Consider the following 27,834-nt stretch of genomic DNA (forward strand, 5'->3'; position numbering starts at 1 on the left):
ACATGGGTTGGTCACATGGGTTGATGTCACATGGGGACTATGACATCGTAAGGGGCGGGGTCACCATGTGACACCAACCCATGTGACATAAAGCCACGTGACACCGCCCCTTGTCCCTATATAAGTGGCCGCGCAGCACGGCCCTGGCATTGTGGCTGAAGAGAGCGTCGAGTCAACATCTCCTGGAGAAGAAGGAGAAGAAGAAGAAGAAGAACGGAAGGCGGCGGCAGCGACAGAAGACCGGGCCACCGCCTGTAAAAGAGCTAGAAGAAGGCGCGGTGGCCCGGCAGAAGAACCGAAGAGGGGGACAAGACCCCCGAAGTCGGGAGAAGAGGCCGGCGGCGAGGAAGAAAGCCGGACTCCTCCGCTAGCAAAAGAGCTACAAGAAGATAGCGGAGGAGTCTGGCGAGAAGACCCCCGAAGACAGAAGACCCCCGGAGCTGTGCAATAAAGTATTTTATCTCGTGTGTTTTTTTTTGTACTTTTATTTTACAGGTGAATGGGTAGGGGTACATTGTACCCCATACTCATTCACATAGGGTGGGGGGCCGGTATCCGGGGGCCCCCTTATTAAAGGGGGCTCCCGGATTCCGATAAGCCCCCCGCCCGCAGACCCCGACAACCAACGGCCAGGGTTGTCGGGAAGAGGCCCTTGTCCTCATCAACATGGGGACAAGGTGCTTTGGGGTGGGGGGGCCGCGCGGCCCCCCCTTCCCCAAGGCACCCCCCATGTTGAGGGCACGCGGCCTGGTATGGCTCAGGAGGGGGGGCGCTCGCTCGCCCCCCTTTCCTGGCCGGCCGGGTAGCGTGCTCGGACAAGGGTCTGTTGTGGACTTTGGGGGGACCCCCACGCCGATTTTTTTCGGCGTTGGGTTTCCCCTTTAAGTCCATACCAGGCGGCGGGGCAAGCGACGTCTCCTTCGCGGGCCCCGCCTACCTGGAGACGCGCTCGAAATGAGCGGACTTTCCTCCGCGTGTGTGGGCGAGTCCGTTCATTTCAAAAGTAGGGCGGATAGTACGGCGGACTTAGTACGCCGTATTAGTCCGCTCAAAAAGTGCCGTGTGTGGGCAAGTAGCCCGTTCGGAAAGTCCGACGGACAGTCTGGCGGAAAGTACGCCAGACTAAGTACGTCATACAGTCTGCTCGTGTGTACGCGGCATTATACACACCATTCAATGGGAAGAAAGGAGGCTGCTGTCCATTTTTAAAAGCCATAGTAAGGTTTTTTTATATATGTATTCCCACTAATGCATCTCACTCATTAAAAAGCTTAATTACAGACTAATGCCCCATACACACTATCAGTTTTTCTGCTGAGTTTTTCCTTCAGATTTACCAAAACCACGTAGTAGAAGGGCCTGTCTGATTGCATACAAATTGAAACTCCTAAGGTTTAACCTCATATTATATGGTTTTGGTAAATCTGAAGGAAAAACTCTGCAGAAAAACTGATAGTGTGTATGAGGCTTTAGAATAAAGCGGACCTCCACCCTCAAGTGGAAGTTCCGCTCATCGGAACCCTACCCGCCTCCGGTGCCAATCCAGGTATCTGCACCCACTTCCGGGAATAGCTAGCTGCAGATGCGCCCACCCCCCGTTGTGTTCTGGGAAACACACAGTTCCCAGGACACAACGGGGACCAATGAAGACACGCAGCGTGACTAGCGCATGTGCATTAGGGAACCGGACAGTGAAGCCACAATGCTTCACTTCCCAATTCCCTGACAGAGGATGGTGGCGGGAGCAGCCAAGAGTCGAGCGATTGCTCGTCATCTGCTGCCGACATTGCTAGACCCTGGAACAGGTAAGTGTCCATTAATTAAAAGTCAGCAGCTGCAGTATTTGTAGCTGCTGACTTTTAATATTTTTTTTTTCAGGTGCCACTCCTCTTTAAGGTCTATTTTAGGTGAAAAACCTTAGCGGTTGAAGATGCAGGTGAATATGTCAGTGCACCAAATGGATTAATAAAAACTTTTCTATGGCTTTGAAAATGGAGAGTGGCTCCTTTGTTCGCCTCAAGTGATATGTGTTTAACACAGACAGTAGACCAACAGGGAGTCTGCACCCATTTGTTGGAAGTGCTGTGACATGGTATGTACTGTAGGGCAGTCACTTTCTTTTCCTTTCTGTTCGTGCAACTTGTTTTTTTTTTTTTGTATTATAGTTATTTTATCAGCCATCAAGTCATTTGAAAGAAGTTTGAAAATGTTTTAACAGGTATCAAAGAGTTTATCAGCTATAAACAGTATAATAGCTTGTGTATACGGGCGTTGTTTAAACGCTTGTCAAAAACAGGTCATCAGATTCCCATTTATCCTAATAGTACAGTGTAGATGACAGTTCTAAGGCAGCATTTAACTCTCATTGTGATTCCGTGGAAGCAGCATGCCCTAATTGAGATGCCTTTGTAGTGCAGAGAAGGAAGGTCAGCAGCCTTTTGTGCTTGAATGCATGCTTTTGAGTGGCACTCCATTTGAATGCAAAAGCCAGTATTTGACAGTATGGCCTTGGCCTGTATATACATAACATAAATATGATATGACTATTTTTGTACAGTTTGATGCTGAACTAAAGGATAATCCAATATTGTTTACGTGCAACAGTCATGTGTACTCTTAGTTGAATCTTGATGTGTGTTGTGTATTTCTTCCAGATCTGTGAATTAATGCAGCATGAAGCTTTGCCTCTGCACAGAAGCTTCCTGTAATAAAAAACAGAAATGCTGCTCCTTCTTCCTTTGCAGGGTGACTGGTCTTGTATCTGTCCACTCCTCTAGTTTTATGTAGTGGATGGAGCTAGCTGGGTCCCTTTAATAACTCTGCCCGCTGCACAGGCTTGGTTAGGTTGCAAACAACCTAGTATGGTGGTAAACACAACCTTCAGAGTAGGCATGTAGACAATATTCCTGTCTCCATGCAGAAAATAGTTGCTCCTCATGCCTCAGGCAACCAAGTCCTAGGGCAGACCCCATAGAAGGCAACAGGTTTGGTATTTTCTGAAGTATAAGAAACAAAAACCTGTCAAGAGATTGGGGCATTTTAAATAAACGTGCTTGTTCACCTAATTCAGTGGTCTCCAAACTGCAGCCCGAGGGCCAGATGTGACCCTTTGTTTTCCTTTATCCAGCCCTTGGGGCACTATCTCTTCCTCTGATATGAGACACTAGTCTGCCATGTGACATTGACAATAGAGCACTATTTCTCCCACTGACACCACGCATGGGGCACTATTCCTCCCCACGATACCAACAATGGGGTACTATTCCTCCCCCTAATACAAGATGTTTTCATCTGACTGATACCATAAAAGTTTCCACACCCACCGGCCAAAGTCTGGTCCTCCTAGAGTCCAAAGGACAATAAATCGGCCCTTTGTTTAGAATGTTTGGAGACCCCTGACCTAAACCATGACAGTTCCAACCCCGTTCAGTAATATCATATCAAAAGCACCTCTGCTGCATCGGTTGGCGGGTTTTTGTTCATTATACGTCTGAAATGTGCATGAAAGTTTTCGTGCTTAGAGTTCAGCTTTAAGACAAAATGGCAAATGACAAAAAGCAGGGTAAAATCTGTGTTGTCTGTATTTTATAATGGTTAATAAATGTCCTTTATTTTTTATTTCTATTTTAATGGAATCATTCACTTTAATTTAAATCTGCTTACCCGTTTTAGAAGCCCTTGCTTCAGCTGAGTGCTTTTCCAGTATAGCAGGCCTATGCCCACTAAAACCAGTAAAATCTGGCTGCACTAAACAGGTTTATTGATATAAATGTCTATAAATGAATACCTTTGTATGCAAAAGGTTTTTGACAGATGTAGCAAGTGCAGTTATCAGTAGCAGGATACTATTGATTTCCTCTAAATGTGTGCTGGCACAGCCTTCATTTGCAGCCACTGTATTTATTAAATAGGACACCTTAACACAATATATTCAATGTTTATACAGCAACGTTGTCAATGTTTTATATATTTATGGCAAAGATATATGAGGGTGACCAAAAGACTAGATTTACCATTAGACACACTTACCATGGCCTATAGATCGCAGAGGCAATAAAGACAGCGTTTCCCATATATTTACCAGTGTCACATTTTTATCCATCATCAGAAGAAACACCAGTTCAAATATAAGCTTATTTATACCTTGTCACATTATTCAAAATCAGGTTAAGACCACTAACATAAATATTTGGTGAGGTGAAACTAGCAGTTCGTTTTTCCTTGGCCACCGCTATATAGCTTCCAGTAATGAAATTCTGGCCCTGAAGCTACCATTTCTTTTAGAAAATGCTAGGGTCCTATTATCACATGGGGCTATGTCTTTAGAATATTGCATAGGTGGCCCTCAATTCCTGTCGTTTCTAGGGGGTGCTTTATAGCAACCCCTCAGCCCCAATAGGTTACCTATCTGATTCAATCCCTAACCAGTCAGGCACTAGGCAGGGGTGTCATCTCTCCCTTATTCTTTTTGTAATTGCCATCAAGATCCTTGCTGTGGTAATCCATTCCTATCCAGATATATTAGTTGTTAGGTGGGGTAGACAACAAAAATGTGCACTGTTTGCAGGTGATCTGCTCCTCTTTCTGTCCTCCCCACATACTTCCTTGCCAGCAGTACTGGATCTCCTCCAGCACTTTGGAAACATCTCTGGCCTAACCATCAATTGGAAGAAGTCAGAAGCCCTGAATGTGAACATGGATGAGGATGTCTTACAGAGTCTCCAGGGGCATTATAGTTTCCCATGGCAATCAAATTCTATTCCTTACCTTGGCATTAAACTGACCCCTTCTTTGGCAACACTTTATCGATCCAATTATTCACAACTTTTTAGATGTTGCAGGAGTTGGAACAATGGTCTGCGGGTGGTCTCTCCTAGATGGGTAGAGCTGCCTCAATCAAAATAATAGTACTCCCTAGTTATATATATATATATATATATATATATATATATATATATATATATATATATATATATATATATATATATATATATATATATTTATATTTATATATTTCATTGATTAGTTTATCAATTATTTATTTATTTAATAACTAGCTAAAATTAATTACATCATTATATTAAATTCCATCTGAATACAGTTTATACTCATCAGTCATATATCCCTCCCGCTTATTATATATATATATATATATATATATATATATATATATATATATATATATATATATATATATATATATATATTTATATTTATATGTATAATTCTTCCCCCCCCCCCCCCCCCATATATATGTATTTTTTTCCTTCCCCTCATGTGTATATATACAATTTTCTTACTCTTTTCTTATATAGCTTAATAATGAACAGAAAATACACATCCTCTTCAAAAATAGTCTGAGCATCCATTAGTTACATAAGCATATGACCTAAGACCACTCTAAGCATCCATTAGTTACACACAAACCACGCTGACTATATCAGATCATCCCATTCTTAACCATCTCTCTTTTTTATTTCCGCATTATTTTTATTGTGCATTATTTTTATTTTCCGCATTATAATTATCCATTATTGTTTGGATAGTTTTCTGTTTCTCGCTGTTTTTTCCACGTTAAACAACACAAGTTTTAAGCCAATCAAAATTTAGCCCTGTATACTTATGCCCCAGCTAAGCCTGATGAAGGAGCACGCATGCTCCGAACGCAAGCAGCGCTCGCCCGCCCTGTTCTCCGGAAGTGACGTCCATCTAGCTGCCCTTTGCTGTATTGTGGATGATGGACGATTTCCTCCTTGCGCCCCACCAACCAGGAAGTACACACAATACGCGGGTCACCCGAAACCCTATTGGGATAGAGTATCACACAGTACACCTACAAAGCTTAGAACATCTACCTAATATAGAATGTGCGGATGAAACTTTGTAAAAATGACACGCTGGCATTGTACTACTCAAATGTGAGTGTTTTTATACCCTTTTTTATTAAAGGTTTTTACCATGCATGTTGCACTTAGAGGGCACCGTTCTTGTTTGTGTTTGTCCTTGTTGCAGAGCTCTGTCTAGCTTTTGGAATGGTAGACCTCTAAAATCTACAGCACAACAATACCCTTAATGGACTAATTAATGGACTTATTTTAATTGTAATTTTAATTAATTACCTGAATTAATTGTTACCTGTGTTTTTTCTTTTTCTACTTTTTATATCTAGTTTTATTAAAGCTTTACTCTGTGAGCGCCATATTTACTTTGTTTTATTTATTGTGTAAGCTGAGGTGGCAGGAGTTCACTACAGTCTGGTAATTATGTCTGCAATTATGTGGAAATTTAATATTTATTCAGAGCTAAACATGGCGTCTTTACCCACTACAGAGAGGAAGGAAGGTCACAGCTCCAGCATTCTTCTGAATGAAAATGTGCCCATGACTACAGGTGAGAGATTCACAAAAACTAGTACTGTGTTCCGTTTCCTTTGCAGCACTTTGATGTACCTCTGTTTACAGCACATGGTGTGGCCTATTCAGCAAATCAAATTGCAGCGCTGGACATTACAGACACAGAACATTTAGCTCACTAAGCATCATTGCAGTTATAGGTTGTTCTAAAGTCAGAATGTCCCTTTAGTTCACCTGGGGTCCTAAATGTACTTTTCTTTTCAAAGATTGTTATTATAACAGAATAAGTACACAGTACATTGTAGCAGTAGGATGAGCAGAGCTTTCGTACACTTAGCATGAAAATGGCAGTAATAGGATATCATCCTCAAAACAAGGGTCTAGCCCTGAGGGCAAGACTATTACCGAGGGGGTCTGAGCATGGATGAGGGTAAACTCTAGCATGAGTGATAAGGAACAAGCGTCCCAGGGTCCCCGGGGTTGGTTGTCTAGGTTACTCCCGAGATTGAGAACTCAAGAAAACATGGGAGTACAGGTACTACATAGGTAGTATTTTTAAATGTGAAGAGGTAGAGTAGAGAAGGGGGAAAGACTAGGAATTGAGGGAAGAGAAGAGGGGTACAGAGAAGAGAATGAAGTGTGGGGAGAAAGGGAGGTTGGTCAGCGGGCCCGCACGGGCCCAGGGCGGTGTGCACCAGGGAAATTCTGTTGGTGGGAGTACGCTCAAGGCTCCAAAAGACTGGGATCTAGGTTGGGGGGTAAAAAATGTCTAACCCAAGGCTGCCATATCTTATTATATCGAGGTAGACGATCTAGAATTGTCGCTTCGATTTTGCAATGTATCATGGCTTGGGTAACCCTATTCTTTACTTCAGTTATAGGGAGTGTCAGTGTTTTCCAGGCTCTCTCTATTGTTTGCTTTGTCGCCGTAGTAAGTTGGAGGAAGAGGCACAGCTGAGTACGGGTGCAGTTTCGAGGTGCTAAATTGAGTAATGCTAGAGAAGGATCGGGTTTTAAAGTGTCCTGCAGCATTGTCGAAGCCATCTGGAATACCGTTGTCCAGAAGCGTTGGGCTATTGGGCATGTCCAGCAGATATGGGTGTGAGTGCCCGCCTCCGCACAGCCCCTGAAACAAGACGCAGGATAGCCAGGGACAAACCTAGCTATCCTGGTCGGGACCAGAAACCACCGCATAAGGACTTTGAAATTAGCCTCTGAGGCAACAAAATTCTGGGTAGCATTTTTAGTGTTGGTCCAGATCCCTGTCCCAGTGTCAGCGTCAAGATCTATACCGAGGTCAGCGGACCACCCTAAATATATTTTTAACTGACATTTACTTTAAAGAACCGGCCTGCACATCTCCTGTGACCTGGAGAAGAGAAACAGTGAGCAATCTTTGAAGTTTGCTGGCCTCACCCCTCTAATCTCTTCTGTTCTACTATTGGTTTACTACTGTGCTAGGTTACCTTGTTAACCAATGGCAGAGCACAAGAGGTGATAGGAGCAGACTTGAAGCATTGACCATGCAAGAGTGTCACACTTTTAGTAAAATAGTGACCAAAACTTCTGAGCTCTCTAGGCAATCTGCATGTGACGCAAAAAGTGTAGTCAAGGACTCGCCTTCTATGTAAAAGAAGTTTCCCTTTGTAATGTATTTTAAGCCCACAGGTTTGCATTGAGGACAATTGAATTACTTTTTTTCTAAATTTAGCAAAGCTAGAGTGTTTACTAGATAACTTTTTCTCATTACTGGACTTGTTGCATTTTTGGCTGGGATTTCATTTTAACAAGCTAATAACTTATCTGTATTACTGGTAAATACATCTCTCATTTTACCTCAAATAGTATTAAAAGTTCAATATGTTTTATTTAATTATTTGTACACAACATTCCAACGCAGATGGTGAATGGAAAATTGACTTGTCTACACCCCATAAAGACAGCCAAACAGAGACCCTGGACTATAATTTGCAGCTGGCTATCTTGTTTTATGGTGACAAAGGCCGGTCTAATCCAATCATTCTTGAAAGAGAAGAGTCACTTGAAAATAAGGACACACTAATTTATAAGGTATAACTGAATAGCATTTATCATTTATATTTTCAAACTATAGTGCATTTTCAATAATTATTTCTTTTGAGCAGTGCTTCAATATTTTTATATCATTGTTAATGTCATGATATTTGAAATACAAATGTGTAATTACTATAGGGTACACAATTGTGCATGTCCAATAGTAGGCACATTAGGCAGCCTAGATTTTTAGTAATGTCTTTGTGTCTTGTTATATTATGTCTTTGGGGCTTATTTAATAAAAGCAAATCCACTTTACACTACAAATGCAAACTACAAATACAAAGTGCACTTGGAAGTGCAGTTGCTGTATATCCGAGGAGAACATGCACGGAAAATAAACAGCATTTTAGCTTGCACATAATTGGATAATAAAATCAGCAGAGCTTCCACTCATTTCAGATTTACAGTGACTGCACTTCCAAGTGCACTTTCAGTGCAATTTCAAGTGCACTTTGCACTTGTATTTTGTACTTGTAGTGCAAAGTGGATTTGCCTTTCGTAAATAACCCCCATTGCGTCTTGTTCTGTTCATTGTTGTGATCTTGCTTTGTCTTTGTTGAGTGTGGCATGTGTTGCAATGATTTCCGTTTGGGATCAATAAAGTATTCTGAATCTGAATCTGAAGTTAGACTGCCTGTCACGTTTGCTGTTTCCAAAAAAGAATCTGTTTCAATGTCCACAACTGTCTGCAGGATCAGTCTGCTGTTTTGCACCTGTGTTCAATGCCTGATTCCTGTTAATCTGTGAAATCTCTTCACAATTTCCCAGATTTGTGCCCTTGGTCTTTTAGGGGTTGATTAACTAAAACTGGAGAGTGCAAAATCTGTTGCAGCTGTGCGTGGTAGCCAATCAGCTTCTAGCTTCAGTTAGTTTAATTAAGCTTTGAGAAAAAAATGGAAGCTGATTGGTTTCTATGCAGAGCTGCACCAGATTATGCACTCTTCAGTTTTAGTACATCAACCCCTTAGTGTCCACATTTTTACATGCTCTTGCACTTTCCCTGGTGGGTTTTAGGGCCCTTTATCCTGTGTGTGGTCTCTGTTGAACAAGAGCCTGTTCCTTAGACTCTGCACCACAGCCCTTAAGGTTTACATTCACCTGATAACACAGAGGGTCCACTACCTCCGTGAAATTCACCTATGATTCAGATCTAGTAATCCTCTGACCTCCAGATACATATTCGGGAACCCAGAGACAGGACGGATTAGCAATTCATCCTTGGCAGTAGTGGAGTGCCAGCTACTTTTTAAAGCAAATATTGAGTTCCTTAGCACTAGTCAAAACTCCTTGAAAAGTAGACTAGAACACAGAATACTCATGGACATGGCAGACTCCAGAAGAGGGACAAAATGTTTTTCTATATTTTACAAAAAGATAATGTTGAAGTCAACCCAGCATCTTGTAAACATAGTTCCTGGCTGCAAAGTAGTGGGTGGTCTAGCTACCGACCCTTTGTGAAGAGGGCACCAAGCTTCTACCCAGCTTCTCTGGTACCCCACTTTGTCTGAAGTTTATCCATGGTTTTTGATCCCCTTTCTCAGCATTCTAAACTTTAATCCCAGGTCATTTTCCAGATACTAGATCATCCACCTTTGGCAGCAGGCACAGAAGGGGACTTGGGGGAAGATTGGTTTCCTAAAGTCACTCCCAAATATGTATACCCTCTCCCAGCCTGCCCAATTGGCAATAAACGCCCATAGTGATTGGCAAAAAATATGTAAATATTCATAAATCAGCAATTTATAGTTCTCCACCCTATTGTCAAGGACCCTCTCCAACAGCAGGCAAAAGTAAACAACCAGAGCTCAGGAAGACCCACAGTAAGCTGAAATATTATAATCTGATTATAATATCATAATATTAGGCTGACTACAATTAAGAATACCTACATTTAATAAGTCACTTTTGCTTAGGCTGGGTAAAAGACAGTTTCTTAATGTGGAGCAATATGCTGAGATAAATATTTTAAGTGAAACCCCAGGACTTTCTATCTGTTATAAATGCTCTTACATCTCTAAAAACAAAAAGCAGCTTTTACCACAGTTGTCACCTCCGGCCTTGAGCTGTCCCCCACTGTATTTTTTGTCTGCAAGATGTCACCAGCATCATCCAACCCACTTCCTGTGAGCCCAAATTTTCACAAACCTACCCAGTTGGAGGCACATCATCACACAGCTCACACTGCCTGGGCTCACAGCACTCCTTTACTAAGCAGAGGTCATGCGTCAACATGAGCCCCACTCAGCTCAAGAGAAAGGACTGCCCACCATGGGCACCAAGAAACAAGAACAGGAATGACCAATGATGTCATGGGACTGCCAGATTAAAGGTAAGTATAGAGTTTTTTTTTTTTTTATTGGATCTCGAGAGGGGTTCACAGAGGTCAGAGGGAGAGCTAAAGTTCTGATTTAAATTGAATGTCTTTTTTTTTTTTTTGTTATAGTTAATAGGTGGAAATCAAAGTGTTTCATTGGAATTTTTTTTTTTGAGTCTTTGGACTTTTTATTGGCTGTCATTGTTTATATGATGTAAAAGACAGGCCCTTCAAAGTAGACAATACATTTTTACTATAATAAAGCACAACACTTGCTTGAGAAGACGTTCAGGTTGGGATGTATTGTAGTCCATGTCCCAGGTGAGATTTATCCTTACTTCCAATCCGAAATATACAACAAGACATGAGTCTAATGCCCCATACACACAGTCGGACATTCCGACCACAAAATCTGTCTGATTTTTTCCAACGGATTTTGGCCGAAACTTGTCTTGCATACACACGGTCACAAAGTTGTCGAAAAATCCAATCATTTGGAATGAGGTGACGTAAATCAAGTACGACAGGACTACGTAGAGGCCAGTAGCCAATAGCTTTCATCTCCAAATTTTTCTGAGCATGCGGGGCACTTTGTGTGTCAGAATTCTCTACACACGTTCGGAAAAAGTCAGATCGGATTTTATTGTGGCAAAATTTTAGATCAAGCTCTCAAACTTTTTCTGTCGGAAATTCTGACAGAAAAAGTCAAATAGAGCCCACACAAGATCGGATTTTCCAACAACATAATCCTATCTGACTTTTTCCGTCTGAATTTCCGACCGTGTGTATGGGGCATAAATATCCTCTGTCCTGTTTACATTAATCACCAGGCCAGAGAGTGAGAACATTCTCTTCATTAGAGGTGGCCATACAATGGCCTATTACTCTGAATAGCCTGACATTTCCACAATAGTTGGCCCTGCTGGCTCAATAATAACTGAGCCAAAAATTGTTGGTCGAACAGTGCCTGCAGCCAATCAGCTGTTCATGTATTCTGAAAACCAGTGCTAGCGGCTATCAGAATACAATAGCCTGCAGGGGAGATTTGTCCATCCACACTGTTCTTGTAGATGGAGGAATCTACTAGATTTCTTTTGTTCAGCCTGCAGGTTATTATTATATCTAATTTTTAGGGACTCGTTAATGACTGGAATATTACCACTGAATTGACATAGAGCCAATGTGGTGCCTATATTTAAAAAGGGAACAAAGTATTTAACAAGTAACAATAGACCTGTTAGTTTAACTTCTATAGTTGGGAAGATACTGGAGAGTTTAATAAAAGACTACATAGAAGAGTTCTTGCTGGAAAAAATATTTTAAGCAACAGACAGCATGGATTCATGAAAGACAGCAGTTGTCAGACAAACCTGATTTCTTTCTATGAAGAGGTAGGTAAAACCTTGGACAGAGGGGTGGCTGTGGATGTGGTATGCTTGGATTTTGCGAAATCATTCGATACAGTTTCCCAAACACGGCTAATGTGTAAGGTAAAGGCTACAGGCTTGAAATATCAGTTTGTAAATGGATAGGAAACTGGCTAAAAGACAGAGTAGGGGTTAATGATTGATACTCTGAATGGTCTAAGGTTATCAGTAGTGCACCCCAAGGTTCAGTGTTGAAACCCTTACTTTTTAATATATTTATAAATGATACAGGGTACCATTTCAGTCTTTGCAGATGACACCAAGCTATGCAGTGGAATAACATCCTTACAGGGTGTCTCCAACTTACAAGCCAACCCCAATGCACTGTTTAATTGGCAGATGTGGCAGACGAGGTTCAATGTAGATAAATGTAAAGTTATGCACTTGATGGCTAAGAATATGCATGCATCATACATACTTGGTGGAGTACAACTGGGGGGATCTGTAGTGAAGAAGGATCTGGGGGTTTTGGTAGATTATAAGCGCAATAATAACATGCAACGCCAAGCTGCGGATTCCAAAGCGGGCAAAATCCTTTCTTGTATTAAGATATGGTATGGACTCCAGAGAGAGAGAGATCATTTTGCCCCTGTACAAAGTATTAGTAAGACCTCATCTGGAATATGCAGTTCAGTTTTGGGTACCAGTTCATAAAAAGAATATCGGAACTGGAGAAAGTGCAGAAAAGGGCAACCAAATTGATAAGAGGCATGAGGGAGCTCAGCTATGAGGATAGATTAGTGGAACTGAATTTATTCTCTCTTGAGAAGAGGAGATTAAGGGGGGATATGCTCAACATGAACAAATATGTAAGAGGTCCATATAGTGAACTTGGTGTTGAGTTATTCATTTTACGGTCAACACAGAGGAATTTTATGCCTAGAGGAAAAGAGAATTCATCTCCTAAATATGGAAAGGTTTCTGCATGGTAAGAGCTGTGAAAATGTGGAATGGACTCCCTCCGGGGGTGTTTCTAGCCAGCTCTGTAGATTGCTTTAAGAAACGCCTGGATTCTTTCCTAAATGTACATAATATTATTGGGTACTGACATTTATAGGTAAAGTTGATCCAGGAAAATCCGATTGCCTCTCGGTGGATCGGGAAGGAATTTTTTCCCCATGCTGTAGCAAATTGAATCATGCTTTTCTGGGGTTTACACCTTCCTCAACTGTGGGTATAGGATTGTGTATATGGAATCGTATGATATTATTATTTATTTATTTATATATTTATTTATTTTTATGGTTGAACTAGATGTGTCTTTTTTTCAACCTGACTAACTATGTACCTATGTAACTGTGCAACTGGGCCAAAAATTGTTGGTCGAACAGTGCTTGCAGCCAATGAACTGTTCATGTATTCTGAAAACTAGTGCAAGTGGCTGTCAGAATAAAATAGTCTGCAGGGGAGATCTGTTCATCCACACTGTTCTTGTGGATGGAGGAATCTACTAGATTAACAAAAGAAATCTATTGATGTATGGCCAGCTTTATTCACAAATAACAAATCTCTAACATAGAATCGAAAACTTTCTGACTGTAGCCAAAACAAAAAAAATATATTTTGTTGCAGTTCCATCGTAATGAGTTCATAACTATATAACATATACTGTATGTCCTTAGAGAATTTATCGGACTTTGCTGGCTACTTGAAAGATACCTTTCTGGCTACTCTCATTTTGAAAATGCATTGAAAATTGTATTAGCTTGACATGTTATCTATTATACCTGATAAAATTCCCTTCTCTTGATTATTTTCCTCATTTAAACAATTTGATGGGAGAATTTAGTTGTAGACAATATCAATCCAATGTTGTCCTTGGAGCAATATTATGTAATATGCTACATGTGCATCTTTTCCTAGGTAAACCTCACATATGATTTAGGAGAATTGTTTAAAGTGAGACTGGGCCTTGAGAACTGGCAAGAAGACCTGGGGCGATTATCCCTGTACCACTTAAAAATGCAGAATACAAGAACCTTGGATACATTTAACCAGTCAATAAATAAAACACTTCCTCTTTCATTAAGCGGAGACAGATGGATTGAAGTCCCAGTAGAATGGCCTCTAAAAGCCTCCCTTTCTGGTATGTTTTTAGAATAAGCTAATATCTATTTAATTCTAGACTTGGTCTAAAATGCAGAGCTACAAATAACGATGGGGGGAGATAGAGTTCCTGTAAGACGTGCTTTACGAGTCTGGAGTAACAATTGTAAATGAAGATGTTCCGGAAGTAAAGCTCATGATACATTTAGTTTAACTTTAATACTGTATGTGTCTGCCTGGATATCTGTTTAGCTATCTGGTTACTAATGATGGCTGAACACTAAAGACATCAATGGATGGTGGAATTTATGCAAGTGATTAACAAATTACAGCCTATTGCACTAACTTTGCTATTTAATGGTGTCAAACATTTTGCATTGTTCCAGTATATTTTTCTACATGTAGAAAAAAATGTATCTGTTGAAAAGTCCTTCCAGGGTGATGGCAGGGTGAGCAGGGAGTGTGTTTTAGAACTGAGGGTTGGGGTATAGGAAAGGAGAAAGCAAGTGTTGGAAGTGAGAAGGCAAAGGAGGGAGTGCATTAAAACTAAGCATCAGAAGGGAAGGTTCGAAAAAAAAAGGATCTGTGTTTTGTTTTTTTAAAGATCTTGAAAGAAGAGTGGATTTGTCACCGGGGAGAGGCCCAAGGGAGGCAGAGAGCATTATGTATAGATTTGAGCACATGTGTCTATACTTGTGTCAACCTACACAGTGGAGTTACAAGGGAATGGGCCTAGAGCTTAGTGAATTAGGTGAAGCTCCACTTACTTCCATCATCCAATTATCTGCAAGCAAAAATGTGTGTGTGTGTTTTTTTGGGGGTTTTTTTGCACATGATTGGGTATTCTTTGCAAAGTGAATTTTCACTACTGAAGAAAATTCCTTTGCAAAGTGCAACATCCCTTGCAAAGTGAGCGACTATTTGCCTTTAGTAAACAAACCTTTGTGTCTGAAAAGCAGAGCCACTCATTATTAGCGATAAAGGAGCCTGTATGAAAATGTTAACCTAGCTAAAGAGGATAGTCACTTTAGTGTCTAGCTGCTAAAGTCACTCAGAAAGGTGAGCTGCATATGCAAGTACAGCTCAGTGAATATCTAAAAGGCAAAAGGATGTGACCCTTGGCACTATCTTAATATCGTAATATTATCCCTTTTCCTTTAGGCTGTATTCACACCTGAGCGTTTTGTAGCTTGAAGCCTGAAGCTACAAAACGCTAGAGGGGAAAAAATCCATTATTCTCAATGCAGATGGTTCACATCTCCACCCCATGTCACCTGAAGCCGAACACCTGAAGCTCAAACAAGTTCCCAGACCCTTTTTTGTCGCTCGAATCGGGCAGATTTGGGGGTTTTTCTTCTTTTTACATGGGTGACCTTTTGCCTTGCACAAAATCGCGGCAAAACGCCATAAAAAACGCTGCAAAATCACGGTAAATTCACACGATTTTCTGCCTGAAAACGCTACGCCCAGGTGTGAATGCAGTCTTATACCTTGCTTTTGGATGACTCCTCAAGCTGTCTGGTTTGCTGCTGGTTTTCTCGTAAAAGGAAACAATAAGCCAGATTGGCATGGATATCTTTAAAGTTAAACTCCAGGGGTCAGATGACTCACCAACATATAATTTCACAGGCTCTATTAATTATACTATTCATGCCATAAGGTTGATGTCTTTATTATATTTGTTGGTCACCTTGATGGATATTTTTGGAACCTGTATTAGGATTATGATACATGTACTACTTTACTCAATCTTTGGATGATTCATCCTATCATATTTTGTCATTGTATATGTTTTTCCTGTCTCTGTCCTTTTTATATGAAAAAAAAAAGGTTTATTAAAAGAAAGTAAAAAAAAAAAAGTTAAACTCCAAGGAAATATAAAAGACAAACTAAAATGGAACTGAACTCAAAAAGTGAACATCTGCAAATTTATAGGGAACATCCAGAAATGCTAATTGTTCCTAAACTGTACCCTGAAAAATGTACCTCTTGTCTGGAATTCTCTCTTCAAAATAACAGGGAACTTCTGCGGTAGGGATGAGCTCCAGGTTCAGTCCACCCACAAGTTCAGACCAAACTTTGGCCATTTGGGCAGCTGTCCAAACTGCTGACTTTTTGCTTCTTCTAGGGAAAGTACGCACCCAATCACTGCCACTGCCTATACACATGCACCTAGCCCTTAACACCGAATGAGCAATGATTACATATTTTTGTACTAATGGGCTGGTATTTATTATATGGCACCACTGCTTTATGGTTAGCGATAGAGAAACCACACTAGATAGATGCTGCTGTGATCTACCAATCTGTGGTCACTATCAGCAACCCACTTGTGCTGTGTAATGAAATACCTCAAACAAATAGTGATATTGAGCACAATGAATCAAAGAAAAGTGTAGTCCGGGTCAATAAAATAAATAGAATAAATAGAAGAAAATTTTAAGCAAAAAATAGCTTTCTAATCCATGACAGCTGCCTTACTAAATACGTTTACCATTGTAATATTTAAATTTTTTATCCTCTCAAATCTGACATTTATAGTTCTTTTATGGACTCCATTTGAATCACCCACCGGCATATCGCTTGTCTCTGAACTCTAGCTTTATGGTCTCTCAGTTGGTATTCTTAGTTCTGCCATCTCCTGCTATGAAGTTTCACCCCCTGTTGTGGAAAGCTGAAAGTCACTTGTTCTCTCCAATTCTCTGTAATGTAAAATAAATGGAAAAATCACCCAAGAGAGACAGGCCCTCAGAACACTTTAGTAGGGCCAACCCGTTGTTTACATTTTTGCTTTTCATTAGTAAAATGCGCACAACAAAAGTTTCAGTGTTTGATAAGAGAAAGTGAAGAGAAAAGCAAATTGATTAATAAAGGACATCTATTAGAAGATCTGTTGACTTGCGTCTGAGAGGATATTACATCAAAACGATAAGCAAAGAAAAGCTAGGCACATGATACAAATCAATGTGTGCAGTAGAAACTTTTAATGGAAAACTGTCACTGCTTGGCCTATGAAAGTTTCATAAACCAGGAGATCAACTCTTTGCATTGAGTGGCAGCTGTGAGCTTTGATGAACACTATTGATTTGATATCCGTGAAAGTCAGAGCCTCAAGAGTGTTTGTCTTAGGAAGATACACTCACACCTGTCATTGAGCTTCTCCATACATCACTAATATACAAGCACTGTCTGAACAATGCCAATGCCTTCGGAGTACAGCATGTAGCTGACAATCATTCCCTAGTTGCAGTTTATGAGTAAGAATGGTCTTATTTTTTCCTAAAGACCAACTGCACACTGATACAGCTCTGATCAGGAATCAGGGACTTAGCCACTGAATTCCCCTGGCCTAATGCAAGATTTGAATGTGTTGTTATTAAATTATTACTGCTGCCAAAATCACCGTATAAAACATGTGTGAGTGTGAACAGCATAGGGTTTAAGGATTTAAACCTTGTCCTGCCACCATCTGTTACTCTGTGTTACCAAACCTACCCTGCACTTCACTGTGAGGAATGCCGTCTATGAGGAAAAAGTCCAAGTACAGTGCCTTGAAAAAGTATTCATACCCCTGGAAATTTTACACATTTTGTCATGTTACAACCAAAAACATAAATGTATTTTATTGGGATTTTATGCGATAGACCAACACATGTGTGACACATAATAGTCAAGTGGAAAGAAAATGATAAATGTTTTTCAAAATTTGTTACAAATAAATATGTGAAAAGTGGCATGCATGTGTATTTAGCCTCCTTTACACTGATACCCCTAACTAAAATCTAATGGAACCAATTGCCTTCAGTAGTCACCAGGGGCGGACTGACAACTCATGGGGCCCCCGGGCAATAGGAGATTATGGGGCCCCCAGGCAAAAGGAGATTATGGGGGCCACACAGTATACAAAAACACACACAATCAGTGTACAATCACACAGTATGCACATACATGTACACATAGTATACACAGACATGTTTCTATTGACTAAGATGGTCCTGAAGAGGATTTTTACATACTGTCCCTGGTTTTACTGAGGCTGGCAACCCTGATGGGGCCCCCTAGTGTCCCGAGGCCCTCGGGCAGTACCCAAGTTGCTGAATGGTCAGTCCACCCCTGGTAGTCACCTAATTATTAAATAGAGTCCATCTGTGTATAATTTGATCTCAACCGCTGTTCTGTGAAGCCCTCTGAGGTTTGTTAGAGAACCTTGGTGAACAAACAGCACCATGAAGGCCAGGGAACACACCAGACAGGTCAGGGATAAGGTTGTGGAGAAGTTTAAATAAGGGTTAGGTTAAAAGAAAATATCCCAAGCTTTGAACATCTCAAAGAGCACTGTTCAATCCAACATCTGAAAATGGAAAGAGCATGGCACAAATACAAACCTACCAAGACATGGCCGTCCACCTAAACTGACAGATTGGACAATGAGAGCATTAATCAGAGAAGCAGCCAAGAGGCCCATGGTAACTCTGGGGGAGCTGCAGAGAATCTGTCCACAGGACAAATATTAGTCATACACTCCACAAATCTGGCCTTTATGGAAGAGTGGCAAGAAAAAAGCCATTGTTGAAAGAAAGCCATAAGAAATCCCATTTGCAGTTTGCAAGAAGCCATGTGGGGGACACAGAAAACATGTTGAAGAAGGTGCTCTGGTCAGATGAGACCAAAATTGAACTTTTTGGCCTAAAAGCAAAAAGCTATGTATGGCAGAAAACAAACACTGCACATCACCCTAAACACACCATTCTCACTATGAAGAATTGTGGTGTATTTATTATTATACAGATTTTATATAGCGCCAACAGTTTGTGCAGCACTTTACAACATGAGGGCAGACAGTACAGTTACATTACAATTTGGTACAAGAGGAACCAGAGGGCCCTGCTCATTAGAGCTTACAATCTAAAAAGGAAGGGTTAATTGATACAAAATGTAATAGCTGTGGGGGGGATGAGCTGAGGGAGTAAAACAGTGTTAGTTAGAAGTAGGATAGGCTTCTTTGAAGAGAAGGGGTTTCAGGGATCACCTAAAGATGGATAGATTAGGGGAAAGTCAGACCGATTGGGGTAGGGAGTTCAAAAGGATGGGAGAAGCTCTGGAGAAATCCTGGAGGCGAGCATGGGAGGAGGTGACAAGGGAGCTAGAGAGCAAGAGGTCTTAGGATGACCAAAGAGAGTGGCTTGGTTGGTATTTTTTGACTAGGTTAGTGATGTAGCTGGGGGCAGAGTTATGTATGGCTTTGTAAATTATTGTTCGTACTTTGAATTTTATTTGTTGGGTGAGTGGAAGTGCAGGGATTGGCAGAGAGGGGTGGAGGATACTGAATGGTTGGTAAGGTGGATGAGTCTTTCAGCAGCATTCATTATGGACTGAAGAAGGGACAGTCTATGTAAAGGTAATCCAATGAGGAGGGAGTTGCAGTAGTCGAGGCAAGAGATAACCAGGGAGTGAATTAGAAGCTTGGTGGTGTCATTAGTTAAAAAGGGGCGTATTCTGGAAATGTTGCAGAGGTGGCATGATTTGAACAGGGATTGTATATGGGCCTGAAAGGACAGTTCAGAGTCTAAGGTTACCCCTAGCACCTGGCATGTGGGGACGGACTGATAGATGTGCCATTGATCTTGACAGAGAAGTCAGGGGAGGGGGAACATGGGGGAGGAAATATTAAGAGATCATTAGATTCAGTTTGAGGAAGTGGTTTGACATCCAGGCTGATATGTCTGTTAGTAAATCAGTGATGTGTGAGGAGATTGATGGGGTGAGCTGAGGGGCAGAGAGATAGATTTGGGTGTCATCAGCATATAAATGGTAGTGGAAGCCATGGGAGGCTATCGGCTGACCCAGGGAGGACGTGTAGATCGAGAATAGTAGAGGTCCAAGGACAGAACGTTCAAGGAGTTTGGAGGCAAAAGGGAGTAAAGAGATGGGTCTTAGGTTGTTAAGATTGGTGGGGTCCAGTGAGGCCTTTTCTGGTATGGAAGTGACTAGCGTATGTTTTAGAGGGTTGGGGAAGATGCCAGTAGAGAGGGAGAGGTTGAAGTTATGAGTTAAGGAGTGTAGGATTGAGTCAGATGGTGACCGTAGTATTTGAGAAGGAACAGGGTCCAGGGGGCAGGAGGTTAGGTGGGCATTGTAAAAAAGTTTAGTGACTTCATCTATAGTAGCTGGGTTAAAAGAGGGAAGTATTGATTGTGCAGGAGGACAAGAAGTGTAAAGTGAGGGAAATATCTGTAGAGCAGAGATCTTGAGACGAATTGTCTCAACCTTATTTTTGAAGTGATTAGCAATTTCCTGGGCAGTGAGTAAGTTAGTGGGTGGGGGTAATGGAGGACGAAGTAGAGTGGTAAAGGTAGAAAAGAGTGAACTGGGGAACTGCGTGAGTGGGTGTTAATGAGAGTGATAAAGTAGGTCTGTTTGGAAGTGTGGAGGCAGGAATGGTATTTTTGGAGGGCAGATTTATATTGGCTGAAATCTTGCTGTGACTTAGTTTTACGCCACAGACGCTCAAGAGCGTGGCTACGTTTTTTGAAGCTTCTGGTATTGTCTGTGGTTGTAGTGGTCGGGGCCTGATTCTGTGCGTATTGAGGAGGGTGAAGGTATTCAGGGTGGATGACAATGAACTGTTGTAGACAGAAGTGGCCAAGTTGGTAGTTGGAAGGCAAGGAGGAGGCAGACAAAGAGAGAGTGAAATAAGGTGGTTATCAGAGAGAGGAAAGAGAATATTGGAGTGGTTGTGTGGAGTGCATAGGTAGGAGAATATGAGGTCAAGGCAGTTGCCAACAGAGTGAGTAATGAAAGGTGACTCTACAAAGTATTGAATCAGGGGGGCTGCTACAATAGAACAGTTGACTACAAACTGCAGTCAGGCAGGATGCAGCCATTGCTTGCCTTTTTCTGGCCCTGATATCAATGAGGGGGCACTATTCCTTCCATTAATACCAATGATGGGGCACTATTCCTCCCACTGAACCCAATGATGGAGCACTATTCCTACCACTGTCTACAATGATGGGGCACTATTTCTCATACTGACTCCAATGATGGGACACTATTCCTTCCACTGAGGCCAATGATGGGGCAATATTCTTCCCAATGACGATAATAAGGGGACACTATTCCTTCCACTGATGCCAATGATGGGACACCATTCTTCACTCTGACCATAATAAGGGGACACTATTCCTTCCACTGATGCCAATGATGGAGCCCCTTCTCCATCCAGGGATGTGCACAAAATCTGAGGCGCTCCCTCTCGCTCCTCATTGGCTGAGATGCAGCCACAGGAGCCATTGGCTCCCTCTGCAGTCATACAAAGTCAATGAGCCAATGAGAAAAGAGAGGGGGTGGGGCCAAGCCATGCTCTGTGTCTGAATGGACACACAGAGCAGTGCTCAGCTCGGGGTGCCTCCATAACAATATACTCATAATAGGGGCGCTAGATCAAATACCAAACAATAAAAAATGTGAAACTAGTGATCATACAACATCTAAAATGATACACACCATATCACAAAAAACTGCAATGTACCAAAAAATTGCAAACAAAATAAGGTGAAAAACAATAATAAGTGAAGTCCCAATTAAGTGATGACACCAAAAAAAGGAAAAACAGATAAATAAATAAATATAAATCCAAAAGTCCAAAACAGTGTTTTTTTTCAGTGAAAAACTTCTTCTGAATCCATAAAACAGAACAACTGCTGTCCAGTCATGTTCGTTTACGTCTAGTTCCGGTCGTCCTTGGTCATCGGCTGCCCTTCGGTGGAACGCACGCCTTATACCACGAGGAACTACGTATCCATTACGAAAACTTTTGTTTTAAGCAAGCAGCCCCAGTGCCAGATTGGGCACCAACATATGTAAGCAGCCATTTGGCCTTATGTTTTATAATTTATGTTTTATTAAACGGTATTACGCTATGGATTTTTGTTTGGTTTTTTTATGACCTATCTGAGTCTATGAGGAGAAGCTTCTGTCCATAGGAGGTCCACCTGATTCCATGTGAGCAGGGATTCTACCTGCATAAGCCTATTTGACTATCTTTTTAATTAAAGTAGTCAACAGCATCTGGTAAGAAGACATCTATACTTTCACAAGTGGGGTGTTTTTTTCTATGTCCGTAAATTCTTGGTGAAGGGACATTGTTTCATTACGTTATAGAAGATCCCAGCAGTTGTTCTGTTTTATGGATTCAGAAGAAGTTTTTCACTGAAAAAAACACTGTTTTGGACTTTTGGATTTATATTTATTTATTTATCTGTTTTTCCTTTTTTTGGTGTCATCACTTAATTGGGACTTCACTTATTATTGTTTTTCACCTTATTTTTTTTCAATTTTTTGGTACATTGCAGTTTTTTGTGATATGGTGTGTATCATTTTAGATGTTGTATGATCACTAGTTTCGCATTTTTTATTGTTTGGTATTTGGTCTAGCTCCCCTATTATGAGTATATTTATAGCACTACAAGTTTTTTTCTTGTTTTTCTAGGGAGCAGCTATTAGTGTTTCATTTAGCACATTTTTGATTCACTGAACTGTGTTGTCAGCCACTCCTTTTTCACTTGCCTCCATAACAAGCTGCGAGCTGTGAGTTCACTCGGCAGGAGGGAGGGGCCAGGAAAGCGCCGGCGAGGGACTCGAGAAGACAAGGATCTGGGTGGCTCTGTGCAAAACCACCGCACAGAGCAGGTTAGTATAACATGTTTGTTATTTTTAAGCAAAAAAAAAAACTAATTTAATATCACTTTAACAATTAACTTAACTGTACAATGAACTCCCCAGTCCTAAGATTAACCACAACATAAACCTTAAAGAGGAAGTAAACCCTGATGGGTTTACTTCCTCTTTTTTTCCCTGCAAAGGTAAAGCATAATGGACTACTATGCATCGCATAGTAGCTCATTATGTGTCACTTACCTGACACAGGAGCCAGCGAAGTCGCCGCTGTCCCCTGTAGTCCGCCGCATCCATGTTGCTGGTGGCGTCTCGCAGCTCCGACGAATCACAGCGGCGCAGCCGCGATTACGTCACTCCCGCGCATGCGCACGGGAGTCGCGTCTCGCAGCTCCGCTGCTGCCATACGGCGAAGCCGCGATGACGTCACTCCCGCGCATGCGCACGGGAGTCGACAAATTAGGCAAATCCATTCTTGGATTTGCCGCATTTAGTGCGCCTGCGCGCCGCTGTCTACGGCGCATGCGCCGTAGACAGCGGTGCCCATTTTCGGGCAAATATCTCCTAAACCATATAGGTTTAGGAGATATTGCTTGGACCTACAGGTAAGCCTTAATCTAGGCTTACCTATAGGTCCAAGTTGTTTGGAAGGGTTTACTTCCTCTTTAACCTACTCCCTAATGCTTACTAAAGGTTCTTACTAACCTTTCTGGTGTGGACCCCGAGACAGTACCATGCAGAAATGTGCTAGGATATAAAAGTAAAGAACTGCTGGCTGTTGATTGACTAAAAACAATTAATAAACTAACATTGAAAAATATAATAAAGCACTACAGGTTCCCTTTAATATTATAGGACAAGTAACAGTTATATTCAGTGACCATAGTAATGTAGTTTGGCTTTTGCAAGGGTCATCATCACATGTGAAGCTAGCAGTGTTAAAAAAAGGTCCCAAGGAAAAATGAGATTTCACTAGAATTCAAGAAATAAAAAGATTAAAAATAATGTAATGAAATCAATTGCCTTCCTGTAATATTATTATGCTGGCTCATGAGATTTGCTGCTGGATCGCGACAAGCATTTTATGAGAATTACAACTACAATTTATGTGATTCACATACACAATCATCACAAACCCCAGATACATTATCTTGGGCTGGTTGAAAAGCATTTTACTCACACATTGGCTCTGTTAGATCATTTCAGTTCCATTGAAAGTATGTGCATCCCTTTATGATTTTTGTTAAGCACTAATATGCCCAAAAGTAAATTTTAGCTATACTGTAGGTGAAGCCTGGGTGGCTAAGATATCCCCAGGCCTCCTAAATGGCTTAGATGATCCTAAAACAAGATACACTATATTGTCAGATCAGCCAAGCTCCTCCACCCCAAACTTGCTCATCCGTGTCTTTATAGGCCTTGCTTTGTGCACTGGTCCAAATCATTTGGTGGAGGCAGGATTATGGGCTTGGCCCCTTAGTTCCAGTGAAGGTAACTCTTAAGGCGTCAGCATACCAAGACATTTTGGACAATTTCTTGCTCCCAACTTTGTGGGAACAGTTTGGGGATGGCCCTTTCCTGTTCCAACATTACTGCGCACCAGTGCACAAAGTTAGATCCATAAAGACATAGATGAGTGAGTTTGGAGTGAAGGAACTTGACTGGCCTGCACAGAGTCCTGACTTGAACCCAATAGAACACATTTGGGATAAATTAGAGCGGAGACAGTGAGCCAGACCTTCTCGTCCAACATCAGTGCCTGACCTCATAAATGCTCTTCTGGAAGAATGGTCAAACATTCCCATAGACACATTCCTAAACCTTGTGAAAAGCCTTCCCAGAAGAGTTGAAGCTGTTATAAGGGTGGGCCAATTCAGTATTGAACCCTATGGACTAAAACTGGGATGCCAATAAAGTTGACGTGCGTGTAAAGGCAGGTGTCGCAATACTTTTGACAACGATGTATCTGTCCCATAATCCCTGACTTCCACCTGGGAGTTTTCAGTGTTCCTGCACACCTTTGCATGTTCCACCCCCTTTCTGTGCACTCTCAATAAAAGAGTAAATCCATGGCTTGATTCTCTCTTCATTAGACTGGTATTAATCCTTTCTCTGCCAGCCAAGTCTTTCACTTTTCACTTCAGGTGGCTGAGCCTTTGCTATTTTTAACTTTTTTGCTATTTTTCACTTACAGCTTTAAATTTAGTAAACTATCCTCCCAACCCATATATTTTCTGAAAACACAATACTTGTAGAATTAAACGATGGTCCTACAGATTTATGCCCCATAATAGCTATGCAAATGTTTATTAAATCTATATGTAGCTCCGGGCTCCTGAAGAGCAAGCGCTATGTTTTTTTCAAAGTTAAAACTTTACCCAAACTACAGTTTGGTTTGGGTCTATTTGTCTAAATTTGACTTCTGTGTCAGTCTGACTTGACTGTGAGATGTTCAGCCTGGCCACAGGGGGCACTGTCTCTGGTGCAGATGTGGAACTATGGTCTGGTCAGGCGATTAAGTTACTTTTTCTCTGAGTCAGGTCAGTGGGAGTGGCCCTCTCGCTGTGCCCTCTGGGAGAGGGTATTTAAGATACGGACGTCACGTTGTTCGGGGTTCCGGTCCAGTATGAGGTGCTGATTACTTGGTCCTGGTCCTCCTGACCAGCCCCCAGGAAGGCTATGGCCTGGGGTGCCGATCCACCCAACTTTGATGCCTCTGGGCTCCCTAGCCTGAGGCAGAGAAACTAAAGGAGGATTTTGAGGTGGTTGGGTGCCGTCTCCGGTTCGGGAGAGACCCATTGTACTTCAAGCATTCCAGGGGAGGACTCTTTAGAAGAACACCACGTGTGAGTCCGGTTTTCTTAACAAGAGCCTGGAAGGGCTGAAGTAACCGAGAGAATCCGGTCTTGTGGATATCGCCAAGCTGGCTGAAAGATTCAGGTATCCTACAAGTGTTCTACAGCTTAGTTTCCTATGTGTTCTGCAACAACGTCGGTGACAGAGACTTTGTTCCTGAGTATGAACCTTGTTGGCTGCTATGCCTAGTGAGAGAGGGACTGTCCAACCTGGGTGTTCACCCAGCTGCGAATGGCTATTCTCTGGATACAGTCAAAGTAAGCACTTTGACATTGAGAGTACCTGAATTCCTTTCCAACCCTCTGATCCCAAGTTGAAATACTGTTCAATAGTTGAAGTTTGCAAATAAAATCCATTCAATTGGACCTATTGTCAGTCTCAAGTTACTGGGTCACCTACCTACCTATTTTTTGGGGATATTTATTTAGCAAAAAGTAAAAAATAATGCATTTTTTTTTCAAAATTGTCGCTATTTTTTTATTTATAGTGCAAAAAATAAAAACCGCAGAGGTGATTAAATACCACCAAAAGAAAGCTCTATTTGTGGAAAAATAAGGACGCCAATTTTGTTTGGGAGCCACGTCGCACGACCGCACAATTGTCAGTTAAAGCGACGCAGTGCCGAATCACAAAAAAGTGCTCTGGTCTTTTGCCAGCCAAATGGTCCGGGGCTTAGGTAGATAAAGTATATGTAAACACAATCACAATTTTTTTTTATAAATCTTTATTTTGTTTCATGCCAGTGGATATAATCACCTAACAGAAGAAGCTGTTAGGTAATTATACCCACTCTGCCATGAGCCAAGAAATGTGGTTTAAAGAAGGTTGGAAGTTATCCTAAAACAAAAACATTATGAAGGAGGTGTTTTTATTTTTTTTTTGTACTCTTTATTTTCTTCACTAGAATTCCAGAAGAGTGTTACAATTTTAAAGATCTATTAAGCACTGTTTGAAAAATAAATGACTGTTACTTGTATTTGTAGCTGCTACATATCACATCGCTTTATATTCCACTGGCCTGCTGGAGCAGAAAGACCAACTAAACATTGGTATTTGTGTGCATGGAAAACATGGAGACACAGGACACAGATACCTAAAATGGCAAAGTACGCTTGATGAAAATGGAGATGAGGTAAGCCATATTACACATGAGTTGATGATATTGTAGATATGAGCTTATTCTGTAGTAAAGAGAATGCAATAATGTTTATAAGAGACCACTAGTATTACTGAGATACCATTCTCTCTGGTTTATGAAAGCAAGTACGTCTATTTTAAAAGAGAACAAACATATAGCAACTTAAAGCAATGCTATGCATATTTGTAACCACAACTAAAAAGTAATCCAAACCTCCTGTATTTCATCTGCTTAACATTAGATTAAATCGGAACTTCAGTCATTTTTTCATCTTTCCATCGATTAAATCTTCTGCCCTTGCTGTTTTAACTTTGGATAGTAAAACTTTTTTTTTTCTGCCAGTAAATACCTTATACAGCCCATTTGTCTGTTTCTTGTCTGGTAAAAAGCCTAGGCTTATGACATCATGCACAGCTCTCTCACTCTCATGAGAGTTTACCAGAAAGGGAGGGTGGATGAGTCATAAGAGGGATAATCAGAGCTGCAGAGCTGGAGGTGTGCCTCTGTGTGTCTGTGTACATCAAGGAAGTGAACAGGCAGCAGCTTCAGCTGCCTACAGTCAGGGCTGGACTGGGACAAAAATTTGGCCCTGGACTTCATCCAGACCGGCCCACTTTAATTTTGCAAACACGCATAAAAACAGTATATAAACTGTACGCAATTGCGCAAAAAAGCCTCCCCTTACATCACAGTCCCTAGAGAGCCCCTCCTTACATCAGTGCCCCCAGACAGCCACCCACTTACACAAAGGTCCCCAAAGAGCCCCCCTTACATCAGGGTCCACACAGAGAGGGCAGGCAATGAGAGCTGCCTGCCCGCTCTCCAGTTCTCCCATGCTGCTGGCTCCAGAAACCTGTGGTTGGGGACTCCTGGTCTGATTCTGAGCCCCAGATTTGGGGCTATAGCCCCAAAATTTCCCCCTAGTGATGCCACTGTCTGTCACTGAAA

The 27,834-nt window shown here is 41.5% G+C and overlaps 1 protein-coding gene across 2 annotated transcripts in view; it reads left to right on the plus strand.

Moving 5' to 3' along the window:
* RP1 (RP1 axonemal microtubule associated) overlaps positions 1–27,834 on the plus strand; it is a 612,495-nt gene that overhangs the window by 532,111 nt on the left and 52,550 nt on the right. For both annotated transcript variants that reach the window (XM_077492703.1, XM_077492704.1), the window contains exons 50-53: positions 6,331–6,390; positions 8,254–8,423; positions 14,034–14,256; positions 26,732–26,880. In XM_077492703.1, coding sequence (XP_077348829.1) covers positions 6,331–6,390; positions 8,254–8,423; positions 14,034–14,256; positions 26,732–26,880 — 602 coding nt within the window. The remainder of the gene's footprint in view (positions 1–6,330; positions 6,391–8,253; positions 8,424–14,033; positions 14,257–26,731; positions 26,881–27,834) is intronic.

Source organism: Lithobates pipiens, unplaced genomic scaffold (genome assembly GCF_037356315.1).
Source record: "Lithobates pipiens isolate NorthernLeopardFrog02 unplaced genomic scaffold, aLitPip1_a1.2 Scaffold_19, whole genome shotgun sequence".
Taxonomy (NCBI): Eukaryota; Metazoa; Chordata; class Amphibia; order Anura; family Ranidae; genus Lithobates; species Lithobates pipiens.